This window comes from Scyliorhinus canicula, chromosome 4 (assembly GCF_902713615.1).
Source record: "Scyliorhinus canicula chromosome 4, sScyCan1.1, whole genome shotgun sequence".
Lineage (NCBI taxonomy): Eukaryota > Metazoa > Chordata > Chondrichthyes > Carcharhiniformes > Scyliorhinidae > Scyliorhinus > Scyliorhinus canicula.
The window spans coordinates 4,151,121-4,178,232 of NC_052149.1; the positions used below are offsets into that span (position 1 = coordinate 4,151,121).

Genomic DNA, 27,112 nt, shown 5'->3' on the forward strand with positions numbered 1-27,112 from the left:
ACTGAGGGAGTGCTGCACTGTCACTATCTTTCAATGATGTATGAAACCAAATTTCTTGCTATCCTCTTTGGAAAATGTCCCATGATACTATTTGGAAGAAGGTCCCAGCCAATATTTATCGACTAACTCACATCATTAAGCACTGTTTGATGTAGCATTGCTGCCTCACAGCGCCAGAGACCCGGGTTCAATTCCGGCCTCGAGTGACTGTCTTTGTGGAGTTTCTACATTCACCCTGTGTGTGCGTGGGTTTCCTCCGGGTGCTCCGGTTTCCTCCCACAGTCCAAAGATGTGCAGGTTAGGAGAATTGGCCATGCTAAATTGTGTTTCAGTGTCTAAAACAGATGCGTTGATTAGGTTAAAGGACTATTGGGATAGGGCGGGGGAGTGGGCTTGGGTGGAGTGCTGTTTCAGAGAGTCAGTGCAGATTCAATGGGCCGAATGGCCTCCTTCTGCACTGTAAGGATTCTATGATTAATCTTGTGATTTAGTCGGTCATAATCCTGACCCAAGAGCTCCTGATTCAAGCCCCAAGTCCAGCAGTTGTCAATTGCTTGACAGTCGGCCTGTGACTGCTTCCCCGCTCTCCCTCAAATTGGGAAATGTGTCTGTGTGAGGATCCCAAGGAAGTTAAAACAGTAAATTGTCTGCTCATTCATCCCGTTACATTTCATGAGAATCTTTATGTGTTCAAATGATCTGCCCTTTGCTCCAGTGTTTTGGGGCATGCTGAGGTTGTGAAAGGTGCTATAGAAATGCAGGGTGTTTCCGTATTTTTATATTTGCTGTCTGTCAGTCATGAGTCGCCCGCCCCTGAATTTTCTCTCCGCATTGCTCTGGATGGAATCTATTGAAGGCCTTGTGACATTTCATGCAAGAGTCACAATTCCCGGAGCAAGCCTTTGTGAACAAATGCATCAATTCACAGCGATGGGACTGAAATCTGAAGTGATGCCATGTATGAAGCGTAGTGACTGCCAATTCCAAAATCAAAACTTCAATTGTACTGACTGGAATAAGGCAGGGGCTCAGATAGAATCTTCCAGCTGGGAATGAGGCCATTTGGCCCATCCTGCTCGTGCTACCCCTTTGAAGAGTTACCCAAATAATGCCACTGCACCCCACCAACACCCCCGGCATTTCCCCTGTACCCCGCCAAACTTTCCCTTTATTGACCCAAACCAAAAGCCATCGGATGTGGGATCCTTCCTCATCTCCATCCTGTTGAAATGAAAAGGATTGAAAGGGAACTGGACACGCTCCTTACTGGATGTGTGACTGAGTCCTTCAGGCCAGCAACCAATCACTGAAGAGGGCAATGACCTCCATAACTTTGACATTTTAGCACTGAATTCCCATTAAATGTTGGCAGGAGGTGGGCCCGATGTTAACTCACACAAATCTCCCTTCACACAGAGAAAATCAGGCCCCTGTCCAGGGCAGAATGGAGTGGAGTTCCACCAATCCATGCTGCAAGGGACCGGGATATATTCTCTGCGCCAAACGTGTATAATGTCACAAATCTCCTTTCACGCCATGTTTTTCTAGAGCAATAATACTGCTTTTGTGGGAGATTTTGCTGTAGTTTCAGTCACGAGTGCTGCTTTGTTTCCTGGCGGTCATCATCACCAACAGTCTGTCCTGGTCCACTCACGTTGATGCAACAGTCAAGAAAGCCGAACAACGTCTCTACTTCCTACGGAAACTTTAAAAATCCATCATGTCTGCATCGACTCTCACAAACGTCTACAGATACGTGATAGAGAGCATCCTATCCGGCTGCATCACAGCTTGGTATGGCAACTGCTCGGTCCAAGATCGCAAGAAACTGCAGAGCGTGGTGAACTCAGCCCAACGCATCACACAAGCTGCCACCCTCCCATTGATTCTGTCTACACCTCCCGCTGCCTCAGGAAGGCAGACAGCATTGTCAGAGACCCCTCCCACCCAGGCATTGCCCCCTCTTCCAGACCCTTCCATCAGGCAGAAGATACAGAAGTCTGAAGACCCGCACTTCCAAACATAGGAACAGCTTTTTCCCCACAGCTACAAGACTCCTCAACGACTCCCCCTCAGACTGATCTGTTCCCTGTAAGAACACTATTCACGACGCCCTATTCCGCTCTTGAATGTATTTGCTTTGTTTGGCCCCTTGTTCCACACTGTGACCAATCACTGTTTGTCGATGTACTTTGTTGATTATTCTTTTTGTCTACTATGTACGTACTGTGTACGTTCCCTCGGCTGCAGAAAAAAAATTTTTCACTGTACTTCGGTACATGTGACAATAGATCAATCAATCAATGTTTGCTGTAGCGCATTGAGGCTCCGTTTAAATAGATTCTGTTTGTCAAAAGTCTCACCCCGCCCCCATCTCTGGCTGACACCGTGGTGCTCGCAGACACTCCATTAAATATAAAGCAGCAGTAAAATTAATAATAATAATCATTGGTTGGCAGTCCCTGTTTCACAAAGACCTTGCCACCCACAACAGCTGTGAACAAAGCTGCAAATATAGATACATCAGATGCACGACCCAAGATGACATTAATGATAAGTTGCAATTACAAAACACCTTTCACATCATCAATAAACTTTCCTCGGCACCTCACAAGGCCTCGATCAGACAAAGGAATCTGACGAAGAAGCGGTTCTTCGGAGAGATGATCAAAACTTTCTTTGTTCCTTCACAGGATTTCAGCGTCGCCGGCTGTGCCAGCATTTATTGCCCATCCCTAATTGCCCTTGAGGGGGCAGCTCAGACTTAACCACGTTGCTGTGGGTCTGGATTCACATGTGGGCCAGACCGGGTAAGGACGGCAGATTTCCTTCCTTAAAGGACGTTAGTGAACCAGGTGAGTTTTGACACCAATCAATGATAGTTTCATGGTCACCATTACTGAGACTGACACCATCCCAGATTTATTCATTGAATTTAAATTCCACCAGCTGTGGTGGTGGGATTTAGTCCCATGTTGCCCAGACCCATTAGCCTGGGCCTCTGGATTCCTAGCCCAGTGTTACCACTCTGCCACCATCTCCCACCGATACCTGATCAAGGGCCGTCTTCAGGTAGTAGAGAGAGCGGGAAAGGTTTGGGTGGGTAATTCGGAACTTGGGGCCCAGGCAATCATTCGGGTGTTTCACAGGGTCAATCCCTCACCCACCAACACTGCCGATAGCTATGTTCATGGGGATTGGTAACTGATGAAAAGTTATTGAAAATAACAAAAGTTACTAGTATAACCAACGCTTCTGTGGGTATCAACCCATTCCTAAACTATCCACTTTACCACACAGTGGGTATGTGAGCACAAACTAATCTAATTCGCATCACTACACAATGGAGCAAAAGCCTAGACATGAACACCAGTTTATTTTAATGAGTTCAAAAAATGTGTTTACCATAAAAGGTGAAGTTGCCATAGCCCCAGATGACCATTGGCTGCTTTCCCCTTCGAGGGGGGGGGGGGAAGAGCTGACGGTGGGTGGTTTAACCTGAGGGTCACCACACCTCAGGCAAGGGGGAAGGTTGAGAGGGCGGGGCCTTCATTAATAACCTCAGCCGGTACGGGAATTGAACCCTCAGCACAGTGAGCCAAACCGGCCCCAGGTGGCGGTCCCACGCTGACATTTGTTCCACGCTGGGGATCGGGCCTGGGGGTGCCCTGCGTATGAGAGGTGGGGTGCAGGGGGCCCCGAGGACCCCCTGATCGGACATTGAGGGGGTTTCGGGGGTCGCGTCCGGGCGGGGGGGGGGGGGGGGGGGTGTGTGTGTCGAGATGATGACCCTGATCAGACGAGCAGAGCTCACCTGCACGGAGACTGGGATTGAGCGTGGGCTTGGCCGGGAGCTCCCCCGCTGGAGAAACCGGATTGAAACAGAGTCCCGATAGATAGCGTGGCGTCTCTCAGCCTTGCGAGAGCCAGGAAACTCCCAACTAAACACACTCGTCACCGGACTCAGTTCCAATTTGGCCAGATCGCCCCCGTCAGCTCCACCTTCTCTCCGCAGATTCTGTCAGACCTGCGGAGATTGTCCAGGGTTTTCTGTTTCTGGTCGTGTATAAATGCAAGTCGCGTCTGAAACATTAGCGTGCCTCTTTCAAAACAGATGATGATTGATCAGTTGTGTGTCTCTATTTGAGATTTCCGCCCCTTGCTGCTGACATCCTCATCTGAACCGACACAGTGTGATTTATTTCAATCTGGTTCCTCGGTTTTAAATTTCATTCTCAGGAGATGGGGCTTTAGTTGGGACGGCGGTTGTTTTGTAAGAAGTGCAGCAGCCAATTTACACACAGCAAGATCCCACACACAACAACCAGGTAATGCTGCCGCAGTGTCGGTTATTATTGGGATTGGCCGGGACGACGGAGGGAACTGCGCTGATCTTCACAGGATTGTTACGGTCCGGAAGGAGACCATTTGGCCCATCGGGTCTGCTCCGGATTCTCTTTGAAATTGTGCTTTTACGCCCACCCGAGCCGGCACATGGGGCCTTGGTTCAAGGCCTGATCCAGAAGCCAGTTGTGCAGAGTGCGCAGCAGGTCTTCTGCTCGGTACTGGAGAGTCGACCTTGATTTGTTTGCGCCCCGGACTTGGGAGAGGCAAGAATGGCACCGACTGAATCTGGGCCTGGATGCCGTAAGGATAACAGGGTTACTTCCCAAAAGGACAGTAGTAAACCCAATGGAATTTCTAATGACAATGACCATTGTGGTCACTCTGACCCAGACCAGCTTTTCACCCACAGGCTATCTTCAGCAAGCAGAATGCAGAATTCTATCAGCGGTACGTCAGATGGATCCTCACATTCTTTGGATACTGACCCAGTAACATAGATATTACACCCTTCACAGACTCTCATCTGAAAAACTACAGAGGAGAAGCCCCAGTCTGTGGGGAAATAAATTAACACTCCACCCAATAAATAAATTAACACTCCACACAGGACAGACTCAGGTGGCATAACCAGACATTATGGTGGGGGTAGGGGTGGGGGTGGGGGGGGACTTAGCTCCAGAATCCTGCCAGGGTCCCAGGGAACAGTGCTGGGGGGAGGTGGGGGGGGTATCCTGGGGGCTTTCATTGGGATGGGGTTTGGGGCAGCAGGGTAGCATGGTGGTTAGCATAAATGCTTCACAGCTCCAGGGTCCCAGGTTCGGTTCCCGGCTGGGTCACTGTCTGTGCGGAGTCTGCACGTCCTCCCCGTGTGTGCGTGGGTTTCCTCCGGGTGCTCCGGCTTCCTCCCACAGTCCAAAGATGTGCGGGTTAGGTGGATTGGCCATGCTAAATTGCCCGTAGTGTCCTAAAAGTAAGGTTAAGGGGGGGTTGTTGGGTTACGGGTATAGGGTGGATACGTGGGTTTGAGTAGGGTGATCATTGCTCGGCACAACATCGAGGGCCGAAGGGCCTGTTCTGTGCTGTACTGTTCTATGTTCTGTGTACGTTGGAGGCGGATCCTATTGGGGAGTGGGGTCTCCGTGTCCATCGGGGGTGGGGGGAGGGAGTTGTTCGTGTTTTTTTCTTCTGAAGGTTAGGGCCAGCGTGACGGCCTGGGAAACGCCTCCAGAATATTCTTTTCAATGTACAGCAGGCACCTCAAATCCCTGCAGAGATATCGCCAAAGCTGCCTCTGCAAAATCCTGCACATCCACTGGCAGGACAGGTGTACCAACGTGAGCGTCCCCTCCCAGGCCAATATCCCCAGTATCGCGGCACTGGTCACACTCGACCAGCTGAGATGGGCGGGTCATATTGCCCGCATGCCCAACACAAGACTCTCAAACAAGTGCTCTACTCGGAGCTCCGCAATAGCAACCAATCAGCAGGAGAGCAGAGGAAACGTTACAAGGACACTCTGAAAGCCTCTCAAAATAAATGCGACATCCCCATCGGCATGTGGGAATCGCTTGCCTTAGAACGCACAAACTGGAGAAGAAGCGAAGGCGACAATTACCTTGAGAGTCAGAGGGTGGAGCATGCGGACGCCAAGCATAAACAGCAGAATGAGAGCGCAGAATCCAGAGCATCCCACCTACCCACCTCATCAAACACCACCTTCCAAACCTGTGGCAGAGTCTGCGGGTCCGGGATCGGACTATTCAGTAGCCGGAGAACCCACCCCCCCCCCCCCGGAGTGTGAGCGAGTCACCCTCGACCCTGAGGGACTGTCCAAGAAGGAGATTCTTTTCCAAGTGCTTACGATGATGCCAGAGGCAAAGTGATTCAGAATTAATTTGATGAACTCTTTGCATTGGATGTCAAAGACAATGTATTTGCCAGTTCGTTTACTGCTTTCACTGTTGTTAAAGGTATCTCAGTACAATTAATTCATTCAACAAACTGTGCCACATTGATTGGATTTGAGTTTTTTCACACTTCAAAATGGCGACCAACACACCCACTGGTGGGTGTTTAGCTCACTGGGCTAAATCGCTGGTTTTGAAAGCAGACCAAGGCAGGCCAGCAGCACGGTTCGATTCCCGTACCAGCCTCCCCAAATGGGAGCTGGAATGTGGCAACTAGGGGCTTTTCACAGTAACTTCATTTGAAGCCTACTCGTGACAATAAGCGATTTTCATTTCATTGGCGGCGGGCGGTTAACATTTTGTAAAAGTCAACCCCAGTTTTGGAACGATTTGTGGATTTATATGCCGACATCTACGATAATAATCCTCAGCACGTTCAAAGAACAAAGAACAATACAGCACAGGAACAGGCCCTTCGGCCCTCCAAGCCTGCGCCGACCATGCTGCCCATCTAAACTAAAACCGTCTGCCCTTACGGTGTCCGGAACCTTCCATTCCCACCCTATTCATATATTTGTCTCGATGCCCCTTAAATGCCGCTATCGTACCTCTTCCCACCACCCCCCCAGGCACGCGTTCCATATATTTACCACCCTCTGTGTAAAAGACTTGCCTCGTACATCTGTTCTAAACTTTTCCCCACGCACTTTAAACCTATGTCCCCTAGTACTTGACTCTCCTACCCTAGGAAAGAGCATCTGACTACCCACTCTGTCCGTGCCACTCATAATCTTGTCGACCTCTATCAGGTCGCCTCTCAACCTCCATCGTTCCAGTGAGAACAGACCGAGTTTATAATAACAATACTACTACTGATAATAATAATCACTTATTGTCACAAGTAGGCTTCAATGAAGTTACTGTGAAAAGCCCCTAGTCGCCACATTCCGGCGCCTGTTCGGGGAGGCCAGTACAGGAATTGAACCCGCGTTGCTGACCTTGTTCTGCATTACACCAGCTGTTTAGCCCACTGTGCTAAACCAGCCCCTTTACCTCTCCTCGTAGCTAATGCCCTCCATACCAGGCAACATGTGGGCAGCACGGTAGCATGGTGGTTAGCATAAATGCTTCACAGCTCCAGGGTCCCAGGTTCGATTCCCGGCTGGGTCACTGTCTGTGCGGAGTCTGCACGTCCTCCCCGTGTATGCGTGGGTTTCCTCCGGGTGCTCCGGTTTCCTCCCACAGTCCAAAGATGTGCGTGTTAGGTGGATTGGCCATGCTAAATTGCCCATAGTGTCCTAAAAAAGTAAGGTTAAGTGGGGGGTTGTTGGGTTACGGGTATAGGGTGGATACGTGGGTTTGAGTAGGGTGATCATGGCTCGGCACAACATCGAGGGCCAAAGGGCCTGTTCTGTGCTGTACTGTTCTATGTTCTAACATCCCAGTAAGCCGCTTCTGCACCCTCTCCAAAGCATCCACATCCTTCTTTTAGTGTGATGACCAGAATTGTGCGCAATGCTCCAAATGAAGCCTAACTAAAGTCCTGTACAGCTGCAACATGACTTGCCAATTCATGCACAGAGGTGATGCTCAAGTGAACTGGTACAACTGAGTGGACTGTGTGAGTAGGCACACGCTCGCATTTCTCTTCAATGCTTGAAATTGCAGTGTTTAAAATGAGCCAAGTGTTTCACGGCTGTTTCCATTGACATCAGGGTCACTAATCGGAGGACCAAGCTGTAAGATAATTGGGTAAAGAACAGAGGGAAGACAGTTTCCAAAACCAGCGAGATTATGTCATTTGAAATGTGCTGCCTGAAAGATTCAATGATAACTTTCAAAAGGAAATTGGACAAATAGAAATTGGACAAATAGAAATTGGACAAATTGCAACAGAGGATAGAGGGAAACAGCCTGCGAGTGGGACTGATTGGATAGCTGGTCGGAAGAGCCAGCACACAGGTGATGGACTGAATGGCCTCCTTCTGTCTTGTTTCATTTCATGCTCAGTTCCATATTTTATCTCGAGTAAACAGGTGTTGTAAAAGTGAACTTGTCAGCAATCCAAATCTCAATTTTAAAGCAAAATAATCCACTCATTCCCTCTTTGACAGATATACTGAGTAAAGGTTGATGCCAACAGGCAAGATGTACTTGCAGTACCTTCAAATACATTGCTCTTCCTTCTCAGCTCGTGGTGATTATTTTCTTACAAATCAATACACGGGACAGGTAATCAGTTGATTTTTTTTACATATGGCTTTAACTTTCTGTCAGTTAGTCAGTCGCCTGAAGATGGAGTCTCACCCCGGTCTATCAAAACTGTCGCGCCAACAGCCAAGAGACTGAAATGTATTCTCGGTGATTGTAACTAACACTCAGGTGTCAGCTGGCATGTCGACACACAAGCCTCAAGTCAGCTTAAAATAAGTGTTTTCTTTCGGCAAAGATTTAGGCTGCAGAGAACGTGGCAGCCTCACAAAATAATCACTCAAACCTTTTTAACGGCAACTTGCATCTTAGAGAGTGCTTCTAAAGTAGCAACGTGACTGGAAAAGTCGAAAATGGAATGTCTAGTTTGGCTCCATTCGACAGTCTCCAGCGATACTGAGTGGCGAATTTGCGTTGCCTCTCACAACAGGGTCCTGCTGGGCAGGTTGATGGGGGCTGTGTTCTGCAGTATGGGAGTCATGGCCATAAACATGGCAGACAACTCTTGTGTCCTCCCTGATCTCCCACCAAAGGAGCAGGTGGCTGCCTCATCCATGGTCCCCATCCACACTGGCTTCACAGTGAGGTTGAACAGCCTTCTGCTGTTGTGTCAGTGTAGAGTGTGTCCTATAATTCTGTCCATCTGGGGGGGGGGGTTGATAGCGGCTGTGAGAATATTAGTTGCTGATTCCCAGAGGGAGCATCATGGTTTACGCACTTCCCCGGCGGGATCTTCCGACTCTTTGTGAATAGCAAGGTCAGTATTGGTCGTCGATTTCTTTTCCATCTCTTCGATCATGATGGCATTGCACCAAATGGCCTCTTAACTGGGGTGGAAGGAAGTGTCCCTGACACCATTCTCAGGGTGATGTTCAGCTCCATGGCCACGATCTTTGTGTGGACCATGACAGAGCAGTATTCTGCAGCAGAGTAGACCAGGGCCAGAGTTACAGTGTTAAAGGTTCAGCCTCTGCTCCCTAACAAAAGCCCAGGATTTGTAGACCAGATTTCCCCCCCCGGTTTCCCATTTCTGACTGGTGGATTCAAGAGAAGGTCGATAGGTGAGAGGAGGTCAATAGGAGAGAGTACTTTCCATGGTATCTTGGACAGGCATCATGACCAAGGCACCTCCTGCAGAAGGATATATTCAGTTCTATCCTGCAGCTGTTACTCTTCAGGTAGTGGTTAGCGCTGCTCCCTCATAGCGCCAGGGTCCCAGGTCCGATTCCTTCCTTGGGTCACTGTCTGTGCGGAGTTTACACTTTCTCCCCGTGTCTGCGTGGGTTTCCTCCGGGTGCTCCGGTTTCCTCCCACAGTCCAAAGATATGCAGGTTAGATGGGGTTACGGGGATAGGGCGGGGGGGGGGGGGGGGGGGGGGGGGCCTAGGCGGGGTGCTCTTTCGGAGGTTCTGTGCAGACTTGATGGGCCGAATGGCCTCCTTCTTCACAAAGGGATTTTGTTTATTAACAATTCATTGGAGCATCATCATCAGGCAAAACCTGACACTGCGCCACATCAAGAAAGATTGGGGAGAGGTGACCCAATGGCTTGTTTTTAAGGAGGAAATCAAATGCGGTGAAGGTTTGGTAAAAAATCCCAAAGCTTTGCGTGCAGGCAGCCGAAGGCAAGGTGTTCCCTGGTACAGAAATGGAAGAGGGACATAGGGAAGAGACCAAAGCGTCTTTGGTGATATTCCAATGCAGAGAATGATGTCAAAATAAAAGTTAGACAATTTTCAATACTGCATCCTGCTCAAGTGTTTACTCAGTATGTGCAATGTAGTGAAACATTCCATGGTATTTTACCCGCGCGCGAATGGGATAGAATTTGACAGCAAGCCACAGAAGGAGAAACTCAGCCGGGTGATCAGATGCAAGTTTTAAGGAGCCTGTTAAAAGGAGGCGAGGGAGAGAGAGACAGACAGAGGAATTTTAACAACAGGGGATTCTGCTCAAAGGGGTGATCTGGAACAAAGAGGGATTCGCAATTCACGCCACCCTCTCTTAGATAAATCATAAGCATATGTGACACTAGAATACCTCATTAATATTGATAAAAAGTCTCCTAGATAATAATGTAACCACCAGGCTTAGATTAGTTTGAAGCTGCAGAAACCATCTGCTTTATAATTAAATAATTTCAGCACAGTCATTTACCCAACTTTTCACAGTCAGTCGAACGTCCGACAGATTAACTTTAAGCAGTCGAGCGCGACAGAAAGAGGGATAGCAGAACAATTCCAGTGCAGCCTATTTAATTGATGTTTTACCACTTGCATCCAAACAGCAAACCCCAGGCAGACTCACACACACCGAAACATCTGTCTATGAATTGACAAAGAGTCGCTGTGTTAAGGCTCTGTGGAGATGGCTGGCTGGCCTATTAAAATTCAGGACCAACCATTGACTGATATTTACAGCTACAACTGCTTGGTTTCTATGCTTGGAGACCGATTTGCCACGTTTCCCAGTCATTGCTCACTACTCCCTGCCATACTCTCTTCATTCTGTTCTACTTGCGGAATCCCCCCCACTTTAATTTTACAACAGTTTATGCCCACCTCACTCAATCACTCCCTAGTCTTTGGGGGAATTCTGACAAACCGGTTTCCTCTCCTCAAAATGCCTCTTAAAAAACTCTTACTGCCATGAAAATAACAACGTCGTATATTTCTACAGTGCCTGTAACAAAGCAAAACATCTCAAGCTGCTTTACAGGAGCAACTAACAAAGAAAGTTTGACACTGAGCCACAAAGAGAGATATTCAGGCATAAAGTTTAGTCCAAGGTCGGCAAGGGGACACAGTGGTTAGCACAGTTGCTTCACAGCTCCAGGGTCCCAGGTTCGATTCCCGGCTTGGGTCACTGTCTGTGCGGAGTCTGCACGTTCTCCCCGTGTCTGCGTGGGTTTCCTCCGGGTGCTCTGGTTTCCTCCCACAGCCCAAAGATATGCCGGTTAGGTGGATTGGCCATGCTAAATTGCCCTTAATGTCCAAAAAAGCTTAGGAGGGGTTATTGGGTTATGGGGCTGGGGTGGAGGTGTGGGCTTGAGTGGGGTGCTCTTTCCAAGGGCCAGTGCAGACTCGATGGGCCGAATGCCCTCCTTCTGCACTGTAAATTCTACGATAGGTTTTGAGGAATGTCTGACAGGTAGAGAGGTTGAAATAGGGAATTCCGGAGTTTCGGGCCTAGGCAGCCTGAGGGATGGCGAAGTGATGAAAATCGGGGATGAACAAGGTTTCAGAGTTGGAGGAGGTTTCAGAGTTGGAGGAGGTTTCAGGGTTGGAGGAGGTTTCAGAGTTGGAGGAGGTTTCAGAGTTGGAGGAGGTTTCAGAGCTGGAGGAGGTTTCAGAGTTGGAGGAGGTTTCAGAGTTGGAGGAGGTTTCAGAGTTGGAGGAGGTTTCAGATTTGGAGGAGGTTTCAGAGCTGGAGGAGGTTTCAGAGTTGGAGGAGGTTTCAGAGCTGGAGGAGGTTTCAGAGCTGGAGGAGGTTTCAGGGTTGGAGGAGGTTTCAGAGTTGGAGGAGGTTTCAGAGTTGGAGGAGGTTTCAGAGTTGGAGGAGGTTTCAGAGTTGGAGGAGGTTTCAGAGTTGGAGGAGGTTTCAGAGTTGGAGGAGGTTTCAGAGTTGGAGGAGGTTTCAGAGTTGAAGGAGGTTTCAGAGTTGGAGGAGGTTTCAGAGTTGGAGGAGGTTCCAGAGCTGGAGGAGGTTTCAGAGCTGGAGGAGGTTTCAGAGTTGGAGGAGGTTTCAGAGTTGGAGGAGGTTTCAGAGTTGGAGGAGGTTTCAGAGTTGGAGGAGGTTTCAGAGGTGGAGGAGGTTTCAGATTTGGAGGAGGTTTCAGAGTTGGAGGAGGTTTCAGAGCTGGAGGAGGTTTCAGATTTGGAGGAGGTTTCAGAGTTGGAGGAGGTTTCAGAGCTGGAGGAGGTTTCAGAGCTGGAGGAGGTTTCAGAGTTGGAGGAGGTTTCAGAGTTGGAGGAGGTTTCAGAGTTGGAGGAGGTTTCAGAGTTGGAGGAGGTTTCAGAGTTGGAGGAGGTTTCAGAGTTGGAGGAGGTTTCAGAGTTGGAGGAGGTTTCAGGGTTGGAGGAGGTTTCAGAGCTGGAGGAGGTTTCAGGGTTGGAGGAGGTTTCAGGGTTGGAGGAGGTTTCAGAGTTGGAGGAGGTTTCAGAGTTGGAGGAGGTTTCAGAGTTGGAGGAGGTTTCAGAGTTGGAGGAGGTTTCAGAGTTGGAGGAGGTTTCAGAGTTGGAGGAGGTTTCAGAGTTGGAGGAGGTTTCAGAGTTGGAGGAGGTTTCAGAGTTGGAGGAGGTTTCAGAGTTGGAGGAGGTTTCAGAGTTGGAGGAGGTTTCAGAGTTGGAGGAGGTTTCAGAGTTGAAGGAGGTTTCAGAGCTGGAGGAGGTTTCAGAGTTGGAGGAGGTTTCAGAGTTGGAGGAGGTTTCAGAGCTGGAGGAGGTTTCAGAGTTGGAGGAGGTTTCAGAGTTGGAGGAGGTTTCAGAGTTGGAGGAGGTTTCAGAGTTGGAGGATGACTGCGTTTCAAATGGTTACGTGTCTGGGACAGATCACACAAATAGGGAGTGATTTCAATACAAGAGTGAGGGTTTGAAAGAGGAAGCATTTCTGGTATGACCGCTGATATTGATCGTCAGCGCAGTGGGTGATGGCCGAACTGGACTTTTCGGCAGGTAGGACACTTGAGTGGCAGAGTTTTTAATACATTTTTTACTGTCCTTTTAATCAATTTCCTCCCCCACAATCTCCCATATCCCACTTTACAACGTCACCCCATCCCTACCACTACTCCCTCCCTGGGCGAAGTGACACTGCTTTTATTAATTACAAAGAACAAAGAAAATTACAGCACAGGAACAGGCCCTTCGGCCCTCCAAGCCCGTGCCGACCATGCTGTCCGTCTAAACTAAAATCTTCCACACTTCATGGGTCCGTATTCCTCTATTCCCATCCTATTCATGTATTTGTCAAGATGCCCCTTAAACGTCACTATCGTCCCTGCTTCCACCACCTCCTCCGGCAGCGAGTTCCAGGCACCCACTACCCTCTGTGTAAAAAACGTGCCTTGTACATCTCCACTAAACCTTGCCCCTCGCACCTTAAACCTATGCCCTCTAGTAATTGACCCCTCTACCCTGGGAAAAAGCCTCTGACTATCCACTCTGTCTATGTCCCTCATAATTTTGTAGACCTCTATCAGGTCACCCCTCAACCTTCGTCGTTCCAGTGAGAAAAAAATGAGTTTATTCAACCTCTCCTCATAATTAATGCCCTCCATACCAGGCAACATCCTGGTAAATCTCTTCTGCACCCTCTCTAAAGCCTCCACATCCTTCTGGTAGTGTGGCGACCAGAATTGAACACTATACTCCAAGTGCGGCCTAACTAAGGTTCTATACAGCTGCAACTTGCCAATTCTTATACTCAATGTCCCGGCCAATGAAGGCAAGCATGCCGTATGTCTTCTTGATTACCTTCTCCACCTGTGTTGCCCCTTTCAGTGACCTGTGGACCTGTACACCTAGATCTCTCTGACTTTCAGTACTCTTGAGGGTTCTACCATTCACTGTATATTCCCTACCTGCATTAGACCTTCCAAAATGCATTACCTCACATTTGTAAATTGCATTACCTCACATTACACTGCGACCAATACTTAACCACAAGCCTTTCTGTAATTATCCAGCGTTGCACTTACGAGCAGTTCATTGTGTTCATGACTGCTAAATCCCAGCCGTCCCAAATTCCACAGCTAAGGGTTAAATCCAAATCTAACGCTTGCCTGTGTGTGTCTCTGTAAATGAGGGTATGTTGGTGTGTGTGTATGCACCCATGGGAGTGTGCGTGTATGAGTGTGTGTGGGAGTTTGTGTGTATGAGTTTGAGTGTGCTTCTTGTGTGAGTCTGAGTGAATGAGTGTGTGTGTATAAGTGGGGAGGCAGTGGTGTTGTGGTATTGTCACTGGGCTAGTAATCCAGTGATCCAGAGTAATGCGCTGGGGATCCGGGTTCAAATCCTGCCACTGCAGATGGTGAAATGTGAATTTAAAAAAAGCTGGAATGTAAAGTCTAATGGTGACCATAAAACTATTGATGATTGTCGCAAGGACCCATCCAGGTTCACTAGTGTCCTTTAGGGAAGGGAATCTGCCATCCTTACCTGGTTTGGCCTACACGTCACTCCAGACCTGCAACAATGTGGTTGATTCTTACATGCCCTTTCAATTAGGGATGGGCAAAAAATGCTGACCCAGCCAGCAACGCCCACGAATAAAAGAAAAGTGTGTTTGCGTATGCATGTGAATATGTGTCCGCATGTGTGTGAATGTGTCCACATGTGCGTGTGCGTGCATGTATGCGTGATTTTAACCACACTGAGCAGTTATTACAGATGCTGAATGATTGTAACGTGAACATTTCCAACTCTTCCAAAGTTATTTTTAAGAAACAGACCTGTGATTTTGCAAGGACTGACCTCTCAAAATACAACCACTGCTCCCTTCCACCCACTTATTCTGCTGTCTGATTAGGGGCTTCTCCCATTTCCCAAAAAATAAAAAAAAGGTTGCCTCACCCCTCTGTATTCTCAATTTCCTGATTTTTAAACAGGTGTCCCTTGAGAACTGAACTCCTGCCAGAGCAGATACCCTGGGACCTAAAGTCCCTCACATCGGATCGGAGACATTTCAGTGTGTTCAATTCCCCGGCTCCTCCCTCTGCAAAAGCAGAGATCGACCTAAAAATGGGGAGGTTACTCTGTTCCTCAGTCCAATTATCTTAACGCCTTTTTCCCTGGTTCAGCTCAACCCCCCCCCCCCCCCCCCCCCCCCCCTCCCCCCCCCAGCCTCAGCAGCTCCTCCAGGGAGAGAGTTCCAGATTTCCGGAGCCCTATATGTGAAGAATTGCTGCCTGCCAGGTTGGAAAGTGAAAGTTCTGCCTCTTTGTTGTTGACCACCCCCTCCCCTCACCAGAGGAAACAGTTTCTCTCTGACTGTCATATCAAATCCCTTAATCATCTTAAACACCTCAATTAGATCATCGTTTAATCTTCCGACCCAAGGGAATACAAGACCAGTCCAAACAATCTACCCTCATAATTTAGTGCCAGTACCGTTCTGATAAATCTCTCTGCACTCCCTCCCTGTGACGTCAACTCCAGAACTGAACACTGTGCACTAAATAGATTCTCATCTTGAGTTTTTCACAGCTTCAATCTGAATCCCCCCCCCCCCCCCCCATTCTTTTCCATAAAGGTCAATGTCCCGTTCACCTTTGTGAATTATTTTTGTACCCGTCTGTCGGTATATTTGTGCCCCTCACGCTCTCTGATAAGTCACAGTTCCTGGGTCCTCACCATTTAGAAAGTTTTCTGATCCATGTTCCTTCGCTCCAAAGTAAATGGCCTCACACTCATTAACCTGCCCGTGAATGCCACATTGCCAATCTATTCCGTTAAATCAATACTGAGTCTCAAACAGTTCTAATATTCGGTAAAAATTAATACTTGGAAGTGACTGTAATTGCCTGCACCAGTGGCTTCGCAGAAGAGATTTTAACTGGAATAGTTCTATGTGAGCCAGCGGTCCTTAAACATCTTCTCCCCTGAATAATCTTGTTTTTGTTTCTCAAAAAAATATTTTTATTCAAATAAGGATATACATAACAACATACAAATAATCAAAAAATAACAAAATATCAAAATACAATTCTCCTAATTTGAGATTTTTTTCCCTTTTTCCATTAAACTTTCCCTTTTCCCCCCCCCTCCCCCGTTTCCCCCCTACCCCCCCCCCCCCCCCCCCCCCTTACCCACTGGCAACAAACAAATCCGTAAATAGAGACAAGAACAGCTTCCATCTCGTCCAAAAAACCCCAGCTGGTCCACAAAGGGCAAAGTTAAGTTTCTCAAGTTTAAGGAATTCCGCAACAACCCCACGATATTTTTGGCACGTCTTCAGATTTCCGTTCAAATCAAATTTGCCTGCGGGCGATCAATGTGGCAACGGCCCCTTCCCCCATCTATTCGCCCTGGTATTTCCGACACCCCAAATATTGCCTCATGTGGTCCCAGGAATATTTCCACCTCCACAATTTTTTGATAATATTTTAAATACCGAGACGCAGAACACCACTAATCGCGGACTTGACCAGAAGATGTGGACATGGTAAGCTGGTCTTCCTTTACACTCCCACATTGACCGTCTCCCTCTGTGAAGAATCTGCTCATTTGTTCCTGCATTATATAGGGCCCTGTGTACATCCTCGAATTGTATCAAGCTCATCTGAGCACATGAAGATGTAGCATCGACCCTGTGCATAATCTCACTCTATAACCCCCCCCACCGCCATACCAACTCCACATCCAATTCTTCCTCCCACTTTTGCTTTATTTCTTCAATCGGTGCTTTCTTTCTGTCCATCAGCCATCTTTAAATGTTAGTAATTCTCCCATCTCCCAACTCATCTGGCAAGAGCAATTTATCAAGGAGGTTGTTATCTGGGAGTCGAGGGAAAGAGGACAACTCCTTTTTCACCAAATTTCATAATTGAAGATATATATAAACTTCTCCTCCCTCTGCATTTTGAGTTTCTCCCTCAATTCAAACAAGGGCATTTGTATGGGCGGGGAAGGTGCCGAGGGTGGGGAAGGTGCCGAGGGTGGGGAAGGTGCCGAGGGTGGGGAGGACCCTGCTACAGAGGCAGAGGGGGTGGGGGGGGGGGGGTTGACGTTGCCGAACTTGCTTCATTATTATTGGGCGGCGAATGTGGACAAGGTGCGGCGGTGGTGGGAAGGAGAAGGGGTAGAGTGGGTTAGGATGGAGGAGGAATCTTGTAAGGGGTCTAGTTTGAGGGCTATGGTGATGGCAGCATTGCCAATGGCTCCGAGTAGGTATTCAGGGAGCCCGGTGGTGCAGTCCATGGTGAAGATATGGAATCAGCTGAGGAGGCATTTTAGGGTGGAAGGGATGTCAGTGCTAACGCCGCTGTGCGAGAATCATGGGTTTGAGCCGGGGTGGGGATGGATAGTGTATACAGGAGGTGGAGGGAAGTGGGGCTGATCGAGGTGAAGGATCTGTATTTGGAGAAAGGGTTCGCCAGTCTGGAGGAGCTAAGGGAGAGGGTAGAGCTGCCGAAGGGGTGTGAGTTCAGGGAGCTGCAGGTTAGGGACTTTGCGCGAAAGGTCTGGAGAGGGTTCCCTAGATTGCCGGGATACACCCTGCTGGAGCGACTGCTGCTTCCGGATGTGGAAGGGGAGGGAAGAATTGGGGATATATGGCTGGGGGAGCAGGGAGGCGAGCGAGTGGTGAAGATCAAGAAGAAATGGGAAGCGGAGTTGGGAATGGAGATCAATTGGGGAGTATGGAGTGAGGCACTGCGAAGGGTAAACGGGACCTCCTCTTGTGCAAGGATGAGCCTGATATAGTTTAAGGTGCTGACTCGGGTGAGAATGAATGGGTTCTTTCAGAGCATAGCAGATGAGTGTGAGAGGCATGGGCGGAAAATTGGGAAGATTCTGGGAGGGAGTGTTTGCGGTCTTAGCCAGGATAGTGGAGGAGGAGGTGGACCCGGACCCTTTGGTGGCGATATTTGGGGTTTCAGAGGAGCCGGAGCTCATGGAGAGGAGGAAGGCCGATATCGTAGCCTTCGCCTCTCTGATTGCACGGCGGCGAATTTTACCGGAGTGGCGGTCGGCATTGCCACCGGGGGTAGCGGCTTGGTTGGGTGACCTGCATGACTTCCTGCAATTAGTGAAGATAAAGTATGAGTTAAGGGGCTCAGCAGGGGGGTTTAAGGAAAGGTGGGGATGTTTGTGACCGTGTTTGAGGGGCAGTTTGTCACAGGGAGTGGGGGAGGTGAAAAAGGGGAAAACTTCGTAGAGACTGTATAGTTGATTGTTGGGAAGCATGTTTCCCGGGGTGTTTATAACAAACACACTTTCCGCTACCTGTTTGTAATAAAATACATTTTTTTTTTAATTCAAAAAAGGTCAGCACAGTGGTTAGCACTGTTGATTCACAGCTCCAGGGTCCCGGGTTCGATTCCCGGCTTGGGTCACTGTCTGTGCGGAGTCTCCACGTTCTCCCCGTGTCTGCGTGGGGTTTCCTCCGGCTGCTCCGGTTTCCTCCCACAAGTCCCGAAAGACGTGCTGTTAGGTAATTTGGACATTCTGAATTCTCCCTCTGTGTACCCGAACAGGCGCCGGAATATGGCAACTAGGGGCTTTTCACAGTAACTTCATTGCAGTGTTAATGTGAGACTACTTGTGACAATAATAAAGATTATTACTATTCTTCAAAGTTCACAAACCTACCTTCTAACGAGTATTTCACTTGTCTCAGCCCAGCTTTATGCCACTGTTTAAATGTTGTATCCAATCTTGCCAGGGTGAATCGGTGGTTTCCATAAATAGGGACTAACACTTTCCCAAATCTTTCCCAAACAAAATTGGTTCCAAATTTTTAATGAAGATGCAGCACCGGACTTTCTGTAAACATCCCCGAGGGAAATGGGAGTGGGTCCACAGCGAAATCCTTCAAAGTAGCCCCTTTACACGATGCTGCCTCCACCTGTACCCATTCTGCTTCTTTCTCTCACGACCATTGCCCAAGCTTCTCCAAATTCATCACCCAATAATAATGTAAAAGATTGGGCAGTGCCAACCCTCCTGATTCCTTTGCAAAAACACACGTGGAATTCATGGGACTTTCTTTCCAACTGAGGGACAATTTAGCGTGGCCAATCCCCCTACCCTGCACATCTTTGGGTTATGGGGGTGAGACCCACGCAGACACAAACAGAACGCGCAAACTCCACACGGACAGTGACCTGGGGCTGGAATCGAACCCAGATCCTCGGCGCCGTGAGGCAGAAGTGCTAACCACTGCGCCAACTCAATTCATGGAATTTTATTAGCCCACATAAAAATCCAAAATCATTAGATCCATTTTATAGAAAAATGCCTTAGGTAGAAATATCAGGAGGGATTGAAACACGAATAAACATTTTGGTCGGATTTTCATTTTAATCGTTCGCACCTGCCGGTGGTCGGTTTAGATCCTTGGGCTGGACGGCTGGTTCATGATGCAGAGCAAGGCCAGCAGCGTGGGTTCAATTCCCGTACCGGCTGAGGTTATTCACGGAGGCCCCACCTTCTCAATCTTGCCCCTCGCCTCAGTTGAAACCACCACCAATCGGCTCTCTCCCTCAAAGGGGAAAGCAGCCCATGGCCACCTGGGACTGTGGTGACTTTACCTTGTAGCCATCCTCCACCCGGACTGTCAGATTCCATTTATACATTGTGGCCCAATCATGAGCTACATAAATACCTGATTTTATTTTTGGTTAGTTTGAATGGACGGGAACTTGAATCTGTTTCTCCCCCTCCAGGGCATTCATTGGAAATAGTCCACTTTTTGTTATATTCAATTTGTAGCCCGAGAAAGTTCCAAATGTATAATAATAATAATGAAGAGGGACATGCGGCCTTCCATTCCCATACCAGCTGGGCATTCTGAATTCTCCCTCTGTGTACCCGAACAGGCGGCGGAGTGTGGCGACTCGGGGATTTTCACAGTAACTTCATTGCAGTGTTAATGTAAGCCTATTTGTGACAATAAAGATTATTTATTTATTTTACATGAACACTGCAATGAAATTAAATGAAATGAAAATCGCTCATTGTCACAAGTAGGCTTCAATGAAGTTACTGTGAAAAGCCCCTAGTCGCCACATTCCGGCGCCTGTTCGGGGAGGCTGGTACGGGAATCGAACCGTGCTGCTGGCCTGCCTTGGCCTGCTTTAAAAGCCAGCGATTTAGCCCAGTGTGCTAAACCAACCCCTGCTACAAAAGCTACAAAAACCTACAAAACCTAGGACTTGGCTCCTCCCTCTGCAACTGGATCCTCGACTTTCTGACCCACAATCAGTAAGAATAAACAACACCTCCTCCACAATAGTCTTCAATACCGGGACCCTGCAAGGCTGTGTACTTCGCCCCCAACTATACTCCCTGTACACACACGATTGTGCGGCAAAATCTGTTTCCAACTCCAGCTTCAAGTTTGCAGATGATATGACCAAAGTAGGCCGGATCTTGAATAACGACGAGTCAGAATACAGGAGGGAGATAGAGAACCTAGTGGAATGGTGCAGCGACAACAATCTCTCCCTCAATGCCAGCAAAACTAAAGAGCTGGTCATTGACTTCAGGAAGCAAAGTACTGTACACACCCCTGTCAGCATCAACGGGGCCGAGGTGGAGATGGTTGGCAGTTTCAAATTCCTAGGGGTGCACATCAGCAAAAATCTGTCCTGGTCCACTCACGTCGACGCTATCACCAAGAAAGCACAACAGCGCCTATACTTCCTCAGGAAACTAAGGAAATTCGGCATGTCAACATTAACCCTTACCAACTTTTACAGATGCACCATAGAAAGCATCCTATCGGGCTGCATCACAGCCTGGTATGGCAACTGCTCGGCCCAGGACCGCAAGAAATGTCAGAGAGTCGTGAATACCGCCCAGTCCATCACACAAACCTGCCTCCCATCCATTGACTCAATCTACATCTCCTGCTGCCTGGGGAAAGCGGGCAGCATAATCAAAGACCCCTCCCACCCGGCTTACTCACTCTTCCAACTTCTTCCATCGGGCAGGGAGTACAGAAGTCTGAGAACACGCACCAACAGACTCAAAAACAGCTTCTTCCCCATTGTTACCAGACTCCTAAATGACCCTCTTATTGACTGACCTCATTAACACTACACCCTGTACGCTTCATCCGATGCCGGTGCTTATGTAGTTACATTGTATACCTTGTGTTGCCCTATTATGTATTTTCTTTTCTTTTATTTTATTTCCATGTACTTAATGATCTGTTGAGCTGCTCACAGAAACATACTTTCCACTGTACCCCGGTACACGTGACAATAAACAAAATCCAAAGTTACTGTGAAAATCCCCCAATCGTCACATTCCGTTGTTAGAAGGTAGGTTTGTGAACTTTAAAGAATAATAATAATCTTGATTATTGTCACAAGTCGGGTTACATTAACACTGCAATGAAGTTACTGTGATAAGCCCCTAGTCGCCACATTCCGGCCCCCTGTTTCGGGTACACAGAGGGAGAATTCAGAATGTCCAAATCATCTAACAGCACGTCGTTCGGGACTTGTGAGAGGAAACCGGAGCACCCGGAGGAAACCCAAGCAGACACGGGGAGAACGTGCAGACTCCGCATAGACAGTGACCAAGCCGGGAATCGAACCTGGGACCCTGGCGCTGTGAAGCCACAGTGCTAACCACAATGCAACCGTGCTGCCCTATATATGCTTCCAATACATTCATAATCTTGCCCATACATTTCAATAGGTTAGATATATATATAATAATAAATCATCCACACATCGAGAAACTCCACGTTATCTACTCCCTCAAACAACACCTGACCATTCCCAAGGAGCTCGGACTGCAATATCCGGAGGTTCTATTGCTAATGAACAGACGGGGGGATAACGAACAGCCCTGCCTCGTGCCCCTAAACAGTTGACAATAACTCGAGCTGACCAAATTAGTCTTAACACAAGCTGTGAAGGTGTGTATAATAATCTTACCCAGGCCATGAATGTTGGCCCCAATCTGAATTCACCCAAAACCTCCAGCAAAGAACTCCACTCAACCCTATCACAAGCTCTCTCCACAGGAGGAAGTGGGGGGAGGAGAGGGAGGAGGCGGAGGGGGTGGGGGAGGAAGAGGAGGGGAAGGGTGGGCGGAGGAGGAAGAGGGGGAGGGGTAGGGGTAGGGGTGGGGGGAGGAGAGGAGTGGGGGTGAGGAGAGGGAGGGGTGGGGGGAGGAGAGGGGTGGGGGGAGGAGAGGGAGGGGATGGGGAGGAGAGGGAGGGGGTGAGGGGGAGGAGAGGGGTGGGGGGAGGAGAGGGAGGGGATGGGGAGGAGAGGGAGGGGATGGGGAGGAGGGGAGGGGATGGGGAGGAGAGGGAGGGGATGGGGAGGAGAGGGAGGGGATGGGGAGGAGAGGGAGGGGATGGGGAGGAGAGGGAGGGGGTGTGGAGGGAGGAGAGGGGTGGGGGAGGAAAGGGAGGAGGTGGGGAGGAGAGGGGGATGGGTGGAGGAGAGGGGTGGGGGAGGAGAGGGAGGGGATGGGGAAGAGAGGGAGGGGGTGTGGAGGGAGGAGAGGGGTGGGGGGAGGAGAGGGAGTAGATGGGAAGAGAGGGAGGGGGTGGGAGGAGAGGGAGGGGGTGGGGGAGAGGGTGTGGGGGGAGAGGGAGGGGGTGGGGGAGAGGGAGGAGGAGGAGGGGAGAGGGAGGAGGAGGGGGAGAGGGAGGGGTGAGGGGAGGGGCTGGGGGAGGAGAGAGAGGGGTGGGGGAGGAGAGGGAGAGGGAGGGGGTGGGGGAGGAGAGGGAGGAGGAGCGGGGAGAGGGAGGGGAGGAGAGGGAGGGGCTGGGGGAGGTGAGGGAGGGGCTGGGGAGGAGGGGGAGGGGGCGGGGTGAGAAGAGAGAAGGGGTGGGGGAGAGGGGAGGGGGAGGAGGAGGGGGGAGAGGGAGGGGGTGGGGGGAGGGGTTGGGGGAGGAGAGAGAGGGGTGGGGGAGGAGAGGGAGGGGGGTGGGGAGGAGAGGGAGGGGGTGGGGAGGAGAGGGAGGAGGAGGGGGAGAGGGAGGAGAGGAGAGGGAGGGGCTGGGGGTGGAGAGGGAGGGGGTGGGGTGAGGAGAGAGAAGGGTGGGGGAGAGGGGAGGGGGAGGAGGAGGGGGGAGAGGGAGGGGGGGGGGGGAGAGGGAGGGGGTGGGGGGAGGAGAGCGAGGGGTGGGGGGAGGAGAGCGAGGGATGGGGAGAGGGAGGGGTGAGGGGGAGGAGAGGGAGGGGTGAGGGGGAGGAAAGGGAGGGGATGGGGAGGAGAGGGAAGGGGTGGGGAGGAGAGGGAGGGGGAGGGGGAGGGGGGGGGGAGGGGGAGGGGGAGGAGGGGGAGGGGGAGAAGGGGAGGAGAGGGAGGGGGAGGGGGAGGAGAGGGAGGGGGAGGGGGAGGGGGAGGAGAGGGAGGGGGAGGGGGAGGAGAGGGAGGGGGAGGGGGAGGAGGGGGAGGGGGAGGAGAGGGAGGGGGTAAGGGGTTGGAGAGGGAGAGAGTTTTAAATGCTCTTTGTTCCCCACATTGAGCAGGATGGGTATCCAGGCACTAACTCCTCCACCTGTTCCCCTCTCCCCCCCCTCCCCTCCCCCCTCCCCCTCACCCCCCCCCCCCCTCACCCCTCTCTCCCCCTCCCCTCTCTCCCCCTCTCTCTCCCCCCACCCCCCTCAGACACCATCAATCCAATCCCACAAGTTGCACATTTGGAGACAATCGATATCTGGATATTATTGGAAGGTTGTTCCTTGGCTGTGTCCCTCTGACACAGTCTGAACAACCCCCTCACCCTCCCCGTGAGGGGCGTCAATGTTGTCCTTTGATACTGAGCAATTGCTGATCAATTTCAGAGTTTGAAGAGGGGGGGGGGGGGGGGGGGGGGCTGTTCCCCAGGCTCCACATTGACCCCAATCTGGGCCACATTAGATTTGAACAAGAGGACAAATAAGCAGACTCCATTCACCTCGCAATAACCTACACACAGGAGGGGGGGGTCTCTGCATCGTGCAGCCCCCCTTCCTGCTCCCAGATAGATTTGGAAAGTGGGGGGGGGGGGGGGGGGGGGTCAGCTGCCAGCAGTGACTGGGGAGAGGGGCTGGCCACACACATACTTGCGGGAATGTAGCGGAAAGTGTGTTTGTTACAAAGCCAGCTGACTGTAACACTCCTGTGGAAGAATGCGGGAGGTTCCCTCCACACCAGCCTCACACACTCACACACACCAGCCTCACACACACACCAGCCTCACACACACACCAGCCTCACACACACTCACACACACTTACACACACCAGCCTCACACACACTCACACACACTTACACACACCAGCCTCACACACTCACACACACCAGCCTCACACACACCAGCCTCACACACTCACACCAGCCTCACACACCAGCCTCACACACACTCACACACCAGCCTCACACACTCACACCAGCCTCACACACACCAGCCTCACACACACCAGCCTCACACACACACCCGCCTCACACACACCAGCTTCACACACACTTACGCACACCAGCCTCACACACACTCACACACACCAGCCTCACACACACACACACACACCAGCCTCACACACACACACACACCAGCCTCACACACACACACACCAGCCTCACACACACACACACACACACACCAGCCTCACACACACTCACACACACCAGCCTCACACACACACACACCAGCCTCACACACACACACACACCAGCCTCACACACACACACACACACACACCAGCCTCACACACACTCACACACACCAGCCTCACACACACACACACACCAGCCTCACACACACTCACACACACCAGCCTCACACACACACACACACCAGCCTCACACACACACACACACACACCAGCCTCACACACACACACACACTAGCCTCACACACACTCACACACACCAGCCTCACACACACCAGCCTCACACACACTCACACACACCAGCCTCACACACACCAGCCTCACACACACTCACACACACTAGCCTCACACACACACACACACACCAGCCTCACACACACTCACACACACCAGCCTCACACACACCAGCCTCACACACACCAGCCTCACACAGACACCCGCCTCACACACACCAGCTTCACACACACATATGCAGACACACAAACACATACCAGCCTCACACACACAGGCACACACACACTTACACACACCGGCCTCACACACACACTTACACACACCGGCCTCACACACACACTTACACACACTGGCCTCACACACACCAGCCTCACACACACCGGCCTCACACACACCAGCCTCACACACACTTACACCCACCAGCCTCACACACACCAGCCTCACACACACTTACACACACCAGCCTCACACACACCAGCCTCACACACACACATGCACAGACACACAAACACACGCCAGCCTCACACACAGGCACACACATGCATACACACACGCACACCAGCCTCACACACATGCAGAGACAGACACACACATGCACAGACACACCAGCCTCACACACCAGCCTCACACACACACATGCAGAGACAGAGACACACCAGCCTCACACACACTTACACACACCACCCTCACACACACCAGCCTCACACACACACTGAGATACATTTAAGGGGATTATCTTCCTACCGAACACTGAATGGTGCAGCTCTGTTTTCCGTCCCATAGCTGTGTTGTGGGGAGTGGATTCACTGCCAGTCTCTGTGTCTCTGTGTGAATCTCTGTGTCTCCGCACTGGGCTCAGCAATACTGAGCTCTGGCTGTTTATGTCTCCAGCTCCCGGCCCCTCTCCCCACACAGAGCTGCTCCTCAACGTCAGAGCATCTCCTTCAAGTGGAAAGCGTCATCTAGTGTAGGAGAGAGGGAGGGAGGGAGAGGGAGGAGAGGACAGAGAGGGAGGGAGAGAAGGAGAGAGAGGGTGGGAGAGGGAGGGAGGGAGAGGGTGGGAGAGGGAGGGAGGGAGGGAGGGTGGGAGAGGGAGGGAGGGAGAGGGTGGGAGGGAGAAAATGGGAGAGGGAGGGAGAGAAGGAGAGAGAGGGTGGGAGAGGGAGGGAGGGAGAGGGTGGGAGAGGGAGGGAGGGAGAAAATGGGAGAGGGAGGGAGAAAATGGGAGAGGGAGGGAGGGAGAAAATGGGAGAGGGAGGGAGGGGAGGAAAATGAGAGAGGGAAGGAGGGAGAGGGAGGAGAGGACAGAGAGGGAGGGAGAGAAGAAGAGAGAGGGTGGGTGGGAGAGGGAGGGAGGGAGGGAGAAAATGAGAGAGGGAAGGGGAGAGAGGGGGGAGTGAGAGAGAGGGAGGGAGATAAGGAGAGAGAGGGAAGGAGAGGGAGGGAGGGAGAGAGAGTGAAGGAGAGGGAGGGAGGGAAGGAGAGAGAGGGTGGGAGAGGGAGGGAGGGAGAAAATGAGAGAGGGAAGGAGGGAGAGGGAAGGAGAGAGGGGGGAGTGAGAGAGGGAGGGAGAGAGAGAAGGAGAGGGAGGGGAGAATGAGAGAGAGGGAGGGAGATAAGGAGAGGGAGGGAGAGAGGGAAGGAGAGATGGAGAGGGAGGGAGGGAGAGAGAGAGTGAAGGAGAGGGAGGGAGGGAAGGAGGGAGAGAAGGAGAGGGAGTGAGGGAAGGAGAGGGAGTGAGGGAGAGGAGGGGAGGGAGGGAGGGAGAGAAGGGGAGGGAGAGAGAGACGGAGAGGGAGGGAGAGAAGAGGAGGGAGTGAGAGAAGGAGAGGGAGGTAGGGAGAGATGGAGGGAGAGGGAGGGAGGGAGAGAAGGAGGGAGGGGGAGAGGGAGGGAGAGTAGAAGAGAGAGGGAGGGAGCGAGAGAAGGAGAGGGAGGGAGGGAGTGAAGGAGAGAGGGAGGGAGAGAAGGAGAGAGAGGGAGGGAGTGAAGGAGAGAGGGAAGGAGTGAAGGAGAGAGGGATGGAGAGAAGGAGAGAGAGGGAGGGAGAGAGGGAGAGAGGAAGGGAGTGAAGGAGAGAGAGGGAGGGAGGGAAAGAAGGAGAGGGAGGGAGGGAGAGAAAGAG

General features: G+C 50.9%; 1 protein-coding gene across 1 annotated transcript in view; it reads right to left on the minus strand.

Moving 5' to 3' along the window:
• slc44a5b (solute carrier family 44 member 5b) overlaps positions 1–25,995 on the minus strand; it is a 436,275-nt gene extending 410,280 nt beyond the window's left edge. Inside the window, exon 1 of the mRNA XM_038793600.1 lies at positions 25,732–25,995. Within this exon, the coding sequence (XP_038649528.1) occupies positions 25,732–25,768 (37 nt within the window). The 5' untranslated portion in view covers positions 25,769–25,995. The remainder of the gene's footprint in view (positions 1–25,731) is intronic.
• Positions 25,996–27,112: the final 1,117 nt, after the last annotated feature.